Raw genomic sequence first — 11532 nt, 5'->3', positions numbered from 1 at the left:
TTTATTTTTTTTTTTTTTGTATATTTTAATTTTATTTCACTGTTTAGTTTACGTACGTATCTTTTGAAAGTACAAATCACTTTTTGCACTTTGCATAATGAAATTTTCATCTCATTATATCCGGGTGGTATGGTCGGTCACCTTGTTGAATCAGTTGAATCTTTAAAAAAATAATTCTTGCTGTCTGCACTATGAAATCCGGAGTAGGATCTATTTGTTCGCCTGCTTATGTACATAAACAAGTTGCTGGCCATGCTGCAGTTTACCTTTAGTTGAGAAGCGTTGGCTTCTCTTAGGCATTTAAAGTAAAGTTAAAAAATATGGTTATTGGCTCATCAGTTTTGCTAAATGATATAAACTTCAAAGTTTCCATTCGTTCTTCAAGGAGCTTTGTTTACCATAAAATTTAGGCAATGCCAATTCATTGATGTGCTTAACTTTAACTTATAAAGGATTCTTCGTAAAAATCTTGGAGTTATATTCCATTCAACCTATTTTTCCTAACAGTCCTACACTTTCGATCTTATTCTCAAATTAAGATGTATAATTTAAACATGTCACGTTACGATCCGCCAAGATGCCTTTGTGTATAACACCCTAGTGGTTTTAGAAGAATTTATCAAGCTTTTGCTTGCTTGCATCGTTTCCATCGTATTCGGCTGCGAGCTTGCTACTCAGTTAGATCATTAATTATATATAGATTTTGTAGGTTCAATACTCTTTTCATTACCTCCAAATTTTTAATTAAAAAGTTATAGTTGAAGCCTTTAAAGCGAATTGATTCAGTTACTATCTATGGACCTGTTGTTGTGCACAAAAACACGATTTGAAAGATAAGTGATGTTAAATGTGTACGAAACGGAATACTGTACCCAGCTAGCGAACCGTTTACGATCTATATAAGGTAATCAGCTCGAATGAGCCGAGTTGAATACAATTTCGCTCTTCTTCTTCTTTTTAGGTAAATTTATCTTTTTAGATGTGGCGCTTAAAAATTGAAATTTCTTGGCCGATATTGTGTCGGATTTAATCGCTAAGTAATATTTTTAGATGAAGGCATTGAGGGGAACTTCAATACATTGTATGACAGAATATTCCCCCTTGCGAGGATGCTTAGGAAAAGGTTTTAAAACCGGTTAAAGAAAAAATAAATAAATAAATTTTTCTTGCAGCAAATTTCTTAGCCTAACTAACGCAAGGTATGGTTGGGTGGTTTATCCAAAATTCGATTTATATGAAGTATTTGTGCTCGGTACGCTTTATTTATTTATTTATTTATTTTTTTTTTTCTTTATCTATTTTTTGGATTCGTAATCTATTATTTGTTGTTATTATTATTGCATACAATTCAAGCTAATAAATGTATTTACTGTGTTAGCCAAAACAAAACAAAATACGAAAAAACGTGCAGACTGCGCCGTTAAAAGTGCAATTAAATCAATTAGTTGGTAAAGAAATGAAGTCATATTAACAAATTAAATAAAGTTAAATTGAAAAAGGAAAGAGAAATTCTTTTTAGATAATTTATTTTGAATTGAATTTTTCCAATTAATTGATTAAAATTTTATAAAATATTTTTCAAAAAAAAAAAAAAAAAAAACATTTTGCTCAATTATATTCATAAAATTACTGTACTCCTTCTTTAACTATAGCTTTACCTATACTTATAAATGGAAGAAAATGCATAGAATGAGGTCAACTATAAAAAATTTATACAAAATGTTTATATGTAAAATACCTTCGAAAATATGAGCTGATATTTTATGCATTCATTTAACAAAATGTTTAAATTAATTTATCATTTTCATAAAAACTTTAACGGTAGGTTGCAAAGCAAAATGTATTTACTCGCTTATCCATAGATAGATTCTCCAGAAAACTTTCAAAACGTATATAGCATAGTAATCATCTGTCTGAATCTATTAAATAAAATCCAGGCATCTTGAAATATCTAAAAGTGATTGTCACTTTGCAAAATCACACTTACATATATGTATAATCTTATATATGGAAAAGAGAGATATAAGATTCTTAAAAATATTTATATATAATTCCAAGTTACTTTTTATGTGCTTCTTATGTATAACGCTTAGGTTAGGCGACCTTGAACTTGAGCGAATTTCGCAATTAATAATTGCTTTAATGGATTCGGGAAGTCTTTCAACGTTCGGTTCATTTTATCAAAAATGATTACCCAATTAGTGTCTTACGCCGATTACTTTCAATTTAGACTCGTCTTTTCGTCGCTAGTGAAGTTCAAAGTGGAGAATAGGTTTTGAAAAAAATCTTTGTAAAGAGATCGTGATAGCAATGATCAGGTCAGTTGTAGACCATATTATACCATAGAACTTTTTTGGGGAATTGTTACAAGTGGAGGAAAGTGAGAAATATCCCATCATCTATCCCTGTAAGTGAAAGGTTTTTTATTGTTCTCCTTTTTCTCCTAGTAGTAGTAGTAGTGGTGTAGCATATGAGGTTTTCAACCCTATCAACAAAAATATTGTGCATGTTTGCTGTTTTTATTGTCTTCCCCTCTCCATTAAGATGATGCATAAGCAGAGAACATGATTACGTGAGCGGATTTCGTCCGGCCGCGACAGACTGTACAAAGTTTATTACATCACAAATTTAAGCTTCTAGGCTCGTAGATCTTCCATTATGTGTTTGTGTGTGTGTGTGTGTGTGTGTGTGTAGTTCGCATAGAACTCCTTTCAATTAAATTAGATTTATTTTAATTAAAAAAAAAAAAAAAAAAAAAAATTTAATTTTCAAAGTTGGCATTAAAAGCTGTATATACTCTAATTTCATGATATAAGATATACTAGAAATGTCTAAAATTTCATTAGTGTCAAAATATCAATAGGGGTAATTAAACACACGTACTCACGAAACTATGTCTTATATGGCTTCAGAAGTTTTTATGAAATTTGATTTTATTTACTTATTTATTTATTTATTGATTTATTTATTGATTTTTTTTTTTTTTTTAACAAAGTTATGTCAACATAATCTAATTACTAAAGTGTTATTGAATTTATGCTGTTTTGACTGCTTTAGTGTGTTTCATAATTAAAAATTTATTGCTTAACATTTTGCACATACAACGTGCGTTGTATTTAATGTCAATTCCATTAATGTACATGACGTTAAGTCACGAGTTTCAATGAATTGATTTCTTTGGAAAGTCTTACTACAATCGGCGTTTCTACAATTATTTTGTAAAAACGTAAAATTAAATTGTGATAATTTAAAAAAAAAAATCATTATAAAAAGGTGTTTTCAGCCTACAACTTATATCATCGAAACCAACATAGAGGGGAAGACATACGCAAATGGTAAGTAAGTTCATTAATATATATTTATTTTTTTCATTTTTCTGCTATCAGGACGAATTTTAATAAATTGAAATAAATGAAAACATGATAGTGATGGTAAGGTCAAAAATTAAAAATCCCATACCACATCCCTTTGTCCCCTAATAGAGATGCGGGCTTAAAACAAGGACTTATGCGGACCTAATTTAGTAAAATTTAAGTTCCGCATCTATTTCCCTCATAAAATACTTAATGTTAGATGTTGTTGCTATATAGAGACTTAATCTTCATGGGAACCTTTATAGGGGATAGTGTTGAAAAAAAAATAGATCAACTTGGAACAAATACGATACATGCATAACATAACGTTAAATTGCTATTTTTAAAAGGCTTTAACTACGAAATATCGAAAATTAAACCTTTCTGTCATGTGGAGGTTTAGTTTTCGTAGGGAAGAAATGTCAAATGTCTTAAATCAATTAAAGTATGTCGAATAGTATACGTTACTCGATTTTTGAAAAATGCAATATTTTGTCGTTTCAAACCGCTGGCGTTAAGCGCTGGGGGTAGCAAAAACCGGCCGGATCAAATCCATTTTCAATATGGTTTGTTCCTGGGCTAAAAAATGCAAGTGTCCTATATTCCTGTTGGTTGAATACAATTGTGCAGGTAGATGGGCAGATGGGCAGACGGGCAGACGGGCAGACGAGCTTAAATAATACAAATAACAAAAGTATTTACCGTTTTTATACCCTATAGCGCTTGGCTTGCAGATAAAAATAAGTACATTACATGTCTGAATGTAACATTGAGCAGGACTTCAGATTGGCCCATTTTTTATTATAACGGTTTATACCATATCATTATCCAAGCCGATTTAGTCTTGACCGATAACTCTCCATACAGTTTTATGCTCAAGCTACAGTTCGTAATTTTCAAGATATTTTCATGGAACTTGATACGCTAACGGGTTTTATTCCTCAAACGAATCCTATGAAACGAATGAAATCAGAATCATTTTTACTATCAATTCCCAGTTAACACCTTATTTTGAGAAAGCTTTCGCCTGAGAGACAGCTGCCGCTTTTTTTAAATTTTTCATCCGAAATCGTTGCTTATTAATATTTCAACATGTTAAGAGTGCTGTGAAGAATTTCAATATGACAGGCAAATTTAAGTGTTGCTATATAACGTGTATATGTGAGTTCGAAAAATAGAGCAATGTGATCGGTATGCAGCACAGATCGCTGTGCTGAGCTGAATTTCATTGCAAAATACCAAAAAATTACTTATTCTTATCATATAAAAATTGATTTTTTCTATAAACGATTATATAAGAGGAGTTTCGAAAGCTGTACTCGCTTCGTCAAAAATTTCCACTATACCTTAGTGGCAGGTTAGTGTGCTTGCATTTACCTTTGCAGTAGGGTATCTAGCATTAGGGCATCCACATAATCGGTTTGTGCCGAGTGTAATTGCTTTTTCTTTTACTTTTTTCTCTTAAAATATTTTTATGTAATTAAAACCTTGATTTCTTCTTCTTCTTCTTTATGTCGCTTCACGTACCTTCATGTCGAATATAATGCAATTGCAAGATATATGAAAGAGGGAGTCATAGCTATACATATATATGAATTTCCGAATTTTTATACCGCAATTATCGCATTTATTATTGATACTATATGTGTATGTATGTATGTATGTATGTATGTATGTATGTATGTGAACGCAATGAACAGATTCATATGCTAAAGAAATTAATATAAACACAGAAGAAGAAAAATATGGTCTTTTTATTATACATGACGTCTTGACTTTTTGTAATCAATCCGTCAATATAGGTAAAAAAGAATCAAAATAAAGATTATCGCATAGATGCATAGTCAAATAGATCGACTCAAAAACCAAAACAGAAGAATACCCAAAGTTTTCAAGTTTTCTCAAAGGCAACCCATAAGTATTACTCACAAATATTTATACCTGGTATAGAGACGAAACGATCGCGGTCGAAAAGGATGCCAACCTAAATTCAGTCATCTATTTGCAAAAATACTCGAAATGTTAACTTTTTCTTGTATCAAGCCAATCCACTACAATTAACTGATAAGGTTTACCAGTTCCACACCTTAAAAGAAATTTTTTTGTACTCGTCTTAAAAAAAATTGCTTGCAAGGATTTACAAAAGAAAAGAAAATAACTACAACTAATTCAAGTTCAATGCCGTAAACGTGGTTTTAACTGAAGCAAAACTCGATTTTCATCGACAAAATGAGATAAAGACGTAAAAAATTGGTGAGAAATTAGCATAGTAATAATAAATGCAATGAGTAATTTACTGTAATAAAAGCAATAAAAAAGATAGGTAAAGTTGTTGGAAGATTTACTTCTCTGCGTCAGTCACAGACGGAAATGTTACTCTTCCATTTTCGTGTGAAGCATTATAGAATTACTAAGCGAATTCCAGAAGAACAGCATAAATCCTTCTAATTACCTTTAAAATCTAAATTTATTTCAGGGAATTCACTCATTTAGAGCTTTGAACGTCGGTCTTGTTCTTGTTTAGCATCTCTTTCTCTAATAATTGCTGGGATGAAACCGACATATTATAGTTTGCTCAGTTGAATCGCTGGGCTTGATCTTCATCTTAATTTGTCAACACCTTCTATACATGGTACTCTCCAAAGCATTTCCAAGTGAAGAAAGTTGGTTTGCGTCAGTGTGGCACCGCAATATATTGCCAATAATAATCGGCGACGTTTCTGCATCTGTTCCGCTCTTGGAGTCGCAAGGTTTGGCAAATGTTTGCGAGGTAGTTTTTAACTTTTTTTTATTATTTCTCTTCTGCTACTAACATTGTATCTGTTGTAGTCTTTCTAAACAAAGATGTTCGCTGTACGTTGGGCGTATCTTTTGATCGAATTGGCCCAATAATAACGTGTGTACCAACACTTCCAGTAGGTTTACTAAACTTGAACGGGAGTATGTTGAACACAGGCAGACCGACGGAGAGATGTGCCCATATCGACTATGCACACACTGTGTACTATGTCCAGAAAGTAAGGCCAACTTTATTTTTTAAATCTATGATTAGAAATCCTTTCCGCCGCCCTCAAAGCAATCCTTGGACATATGTTAATATGTCTTGTTAATAGTTCGGTCCGAGGGAAGAAATTCAAATTGCTCAACACCATCGAAGATAATTGAAGAAAACTGTTAAGATCACCTTGATTGACGGTATTCACTCGATTGATCGCTTATCTCTGGATCGTATGCATAGGTCCAAGTCCCACCTCCTGTAATAGTACGTTTCATGATCGATATAAATACTTGTTTGCTCAAGAAAATCCTACAAATCGGCAAAAATAACATTTTGTGTTGTAGAAAACGAAGCGCACCTGAAACCCTAATGACACGTTTACAATGTGAAATTCGACACAGATGTCTGTGACAGTGCTGCCAAACTGCAAAAAAAAAAAAAATAATTCTGATATTCGGCATACCCACGAATTTTAACTTGAATATTATTAGTCTCACTTCACTTACTCGCACTATTATGCTCTATAGGGGTTCCTTCTGTATATTGCGAAAGTTTTCACAAAGGAAACGCATCCTCTTTCTTCGCGACTGAATATAAAGAATTTATAGAAACGAAATACATGAAAGTACGAATATTTAAAAAATATGATATATGAACATAACAAAAGTTAAGTCTTTAAGTTAAGAAGACAAACGGTTTAATACTTTTGACAAACACACTATGTAGTATAATATTTTAGACGTTATTTACTTGCAAGATCAAAATTACTAAAAATTTGAAGTGATTGTAATTAGTATTCAACTTAGCTGAGATGTGTGTATTCGATGTTCGCTTTAAAAGTGAGAATAGTCTCTTGATTGGGTTTTTCTTTTTTCTTTTTTTTTTTGTTAACTATCTTCACTTATTTGTACGGGTTACACAATAAAGTTTAGTGTATTTAATATATATTAAAAAATTCCAATAAAATACGATTTATATGTTAGTTGGATAGTTTGCAATTCTAAGTTTAGTTAAGTAATAGAGCACTTACTGCATAAAAATTTGTTTTATATAATCATTTTTCTCATATACAATACATATATGATGTACAGCTGCATAACTTAAAGACTTGCGTTTAGTTGTGCATGTGTGCACAGAGAGAAGCGAACTTTACGGTTCTATTAATCTTTATTAAATTAAATATTCAAGTAATCCAGCTTAAGTTGACGCGTGCGCAGTTTGCAGCAATTCACGTTGATTCTATGGCTACACTAACGTACATTCAAATATTTCCGTTGCCTATGATATCGCGAATTTTATTACATTTTTTGATCATATATTAATATATGGTAAACTTTCCGAATAGTGCTGATCACATGAAAAATCAAGAATTTCTATTTTTTATTTTTTTATTTTTTTTTTTTTTATTTTATTACATCATCCCGAAAGTAATTAATATTAAGAATTCGACTTTGGGAAAATGTTTTAATACACTTTTATAATTATAAATGAACGCGAGGATAGTTTGAAATAAATTGATATGGCAATTACATGGTACGTCTCGATCATTAGCTAGATAAAGGAAAAATTCACGAAGCGATCAAGATTCATCCTGAGTAGAAAAAAAAAAAAAGAAAAAACAATCGCAATAAAAACTTTTAATGCATTTCTAGTTCGTAGAATACAAAATGGAAGCTTTTTTGTTCTTTAGATTGATAATTAATGGGGACAAGCTTCGGGCAAACTTTTTATTGGGCCCTGTATGCAGGATCGCTTTTGGGCTTCCATCCTGGCATTCAATAGTATTACATGTTGTTTTGTTATTGGTTTTACACAAAGCGTTTAAAAGGGGATTGCCTTGCATACCGAGAATAGTTAAGCAGCTTGGCTATCTCTTGTTTATGTAGGATTTGAAATCTCATTCGCTGTTTGGATAGAGAATCATGCCTACATCATGTAAGGCATCAAAGGCAAATGTTTGCGCAGAATCAAAAGAAATCTTTTCCATCCATTATTAAGAATAAACTAAGTAACATACCGAGCAACCTTATATTATGTCGTGCAGTTACTTTTAAAAGTTAAGCACTCCTAAAACAAGTCTTTTGTCCTCAATTGCAAATTGGAAGTGAAGATTTCCTAGAGATCGTTTGGTGTATTGCAACATTACCACAAAAGCGAATTCTTGCGGATTAAAGAGGTTAAGAGTAGTAGAGTAGTAGAGTAGTGTGTACGGTAGCATCTTACACCACTTCTGGTACAGAATAATATACTAAGTCTGTGCCGATGTATACGACATTTACAGGGACGTACATCAGTCTGCTTATGTATTTTTTTGTGTTCAGCCTACAGGTTGCAAATTTTTAAGAGAAATTTCCGTGTTGATCCAAGGATGAACCACATTGAAAACGTACAGTAAGTTGGTGTATTAATAATTATACCAACTGAACTGGTGTAGGGTAGTTAATGGTGCGCTGTGGCTGGTTATTATGCTTCTTTTTTTTTTTTTTTAAATATATATTTTTGAAGGCCAATGTTGTTCTTCGTACCATCCGTAATGAAAGATGTCGAAGCCACAGATTAAGCTCATAGATCTTGCCACTTATTTTCCAAGAGACCAATATGGTTCGGTAGAGTTTACTTTTTTGTCTCGATAAGTGGCGATAATATTTCTTACTGTGTTAATGGCGTTGCAATTGGAATTTAAGGGATGTATAACTCTCGCAACATGTATACAGGAGTTAATTGCTGGTTGGTATCTTTTGTTGTTTTTTTTTTTTTTTCTTCTTTTAGCAACGCAGCTTTTTTTTTTTACGTCTTCAATCTAATGAGTTTCCATTGGAATCTTTTTCAAATTATAATCGACACGTTTCGGTATTTATTGTTTGAATATGAATATTCATATGAGACATGCGGCCGCTGCTGTTGTCGTAGCAGTTTACTTTATACTTGCTAACAACATCATTCAATACAACTTTTTAGTGGAATTTTAATTGCAAATATTTAATAAATTTTTATTAAAAGTGTGCTTAAAATGAAACATTTGAAGTAAATAAATCGATAGAACTCAGGTTATTTTGTATGCAAATAAATCAGCAGATGGAGTGAACGGCTTTATAAACAAAGGCATGACAACATAACTGAATATATATCAAATCTTATGCTTTTTATTTACTTTTCATATTCAAAACCGAAAGATGGAATTATATTCATTCTATCAAAATGTTTGCAACACTTGGAAACAAATTTCAAAGGCTCGGCAAAGTATATTTGTCCGTTTGAGAACATCTGCCACGGATACTACACAGACGACCAGACAAACATGCTTAGGTTGCAGAATTAATATAACTAATTAGGGACTTGCAAAAATTTTGACAAAATGACTGAATCGATACGAACGGATAAATGATTTATTCAAAATACTGGCCGCCATTAGCTATTCTTAGACATTTTGTGGCTGCGCACAAAAATACTTAGTTTTTGTTGCGTATCTTCATAAGAATGGTGGCGACGCTCAAACAAGCGATAGATCATAGTTTGTAAGCACTGTTTGTTGATTATAAGACATAATGTCTACTGTTGACAGGGGGGAGGATACGAGATTGCGAGACCGAGAGCGATCGTCATCATCGTGACGATCACATCACGGTACTATCACATTCGGGATATCATTCCAATACGATACGGTGCCCCAGGTTGATTGGAGCAGTTACTAGCGCGCTACACCGGACTGACATTGTGGCCATGAAACACAATGAAAACTTACATAATTCAATACTGATTACGTAGAAATATATTGCCTTGAAATAAAGGAAATTTAAAGGATTTATGTAGGCGTGAATTGGATGCGTGCTAGTAACGCATGTTCAAATATTTCTCTTAAGACTACCGTTTTTTTTTTTTTTTTTTTTTTTTTACTTTTAAAAGTTAAGTAATATTTATTTATTAAATTTAAATCAATTTCCTACATACAAGTATATCAAATATGGGAAGGCAACTGAAGGAACAGTGGATGAAATGAAATACTTGATATAACTTTAGTTAATAAAAAAAAAAAAAAAAAACAATTGCATGGCATTCAGTGAGATATCATTTGTATTTATAATAAACCGGATATGTCGAAAGAAAACATGTGTTTTTACTTTTTTTTTTTTTTATAGGAAATGGTTTTTCTATATTAATTACATAAAAATTAACATTTTTTTTTTTATCGATGCCTTGACAAAACCTTTAAACTGAAACTAATATTAAAAAAAAAAGGAAAAAAAAAAAAAAATTGCAATTATAATTATAATTATAATAATAATAATAATAATAATAATAATAATAGCAATAACGATTAAAGTAAAAAGATCTCAAGTCCATCCATCCATCCGCACTATTCATTAATGTAATGTAATGTGTTTGATTAATCTTTACTTTAATATATGCCCATGTGTGTTATATTGAAAATATTTTATAACAACCAATCATTTATATAGAAAAGAAATTGACATAATAAACTAAAACAATAACATACATAAACACAATTGTGTTACATAATTCAATAATAAATAGGAGTTTCTTTCTCATCGTTACACTCAATATATGTTAATAAGTCTTGAACATTTAACAAGTTAATTATGATAACTGGGTTGGGGTTGGGGGGGATTAGATAAACTAAAGCAATTGCATTCAATTCAAAGAAAATATTAAATTAAAATCTACAATATGATTGTTTATGTTGTTACATTTCAAATAATATTAACACTTAACGAAGCGTAAGGCATACTATCCTATAGATCTCCAATCTGATCAAATTGGCTTTAATATTGTAGAGAAAATGTTTAGAGCATTATCGGTATTTCGGTAGAATGTCTTTTGAAAATACATAACTTAAACTTAACGGAGACGTGAGACGTGTTACGATGATTGTAAAATCGACTGAAATCCTATTCATTAGCAGCACCCATCAATTCTGCATTCCTCGTGTACTGCAGTAATGCGACGAGTTTATTGTTAAGTTATGATTACGAGTCAATTGTTTCGATTTAGGAAATCTTCTTATTGCAATTTCATCGATATAAGCTATAACGAGGAAAAGATTTTTCAAAATTAATCATTTACGACCATTTTCAAGCTATCAATGCGTGCACCGATCTGCTCTTTATCCAATCAAAAACAGTCAAATAGACAGAGATAGTTGACGGCGTTGTTCAGGCAAAA

At 31.6% G+C, this 11532-nt stretch overlaps 1 protein-coding gene across 11 annotated transcripts in view; it reads left to right on the top strand.

The window, feature by feature from the left end:
• Positions 1-11532, top strand: part of LOC119645062 (type-2 histone deacetylase 1) — a 35618-nt gene that overhangs the window by 3603 nt on the left and 20483 nt on the right. For 6 of the 11 annotated variants that reach the window (XM_038044909.1, XM_038044913.1, XM_038044912.1 and 3 more), the window contains one exon: positions 3058-3335. The exons of 1 other annotated variant lie outside the window; for it this stretch is intronic. In XM_038044909.1, coding sequence (XP_037900837.1) covers positions 3333-3335 — 3 coding nt within the window. In that variant the 5' untranslated portion in view covers positions 3058-3332. Of the gene's footprint in view, positions 1-709; positions 905-2995; positions 3336-6017; positions 6124-6182; positions 6371-11532 lie in introns of those variants that run through there. 4 more of the 11 variants (XM_038044904.1, XM_038044906.1, XM_038044905.1 and 1 more) reach the window with 3 other exon arrangements.

The sequence above is a fragment of the Glossina fuscipes genome, unplaced genomic scaffold (genome assembly GCF_014805625.2).
Source record: "Glossina fuscipes isolate IAEA_lab_2018 unplaced genomic scaffold, Yale_Gfus_2 1, whole genome shotgun sequence".
Classification (NCBI taxonomy): domain Eukaryota; kingdom Metazoa; phylum Arthropoda; class Insecta; order Diptera; family Glossinidae; genus Glossina; species Glossina fuscipes.
Note: the sequence above shows the minus strand (reverse complement) of the source record. Positions and strands in the feature narration are given on the sequence as shown.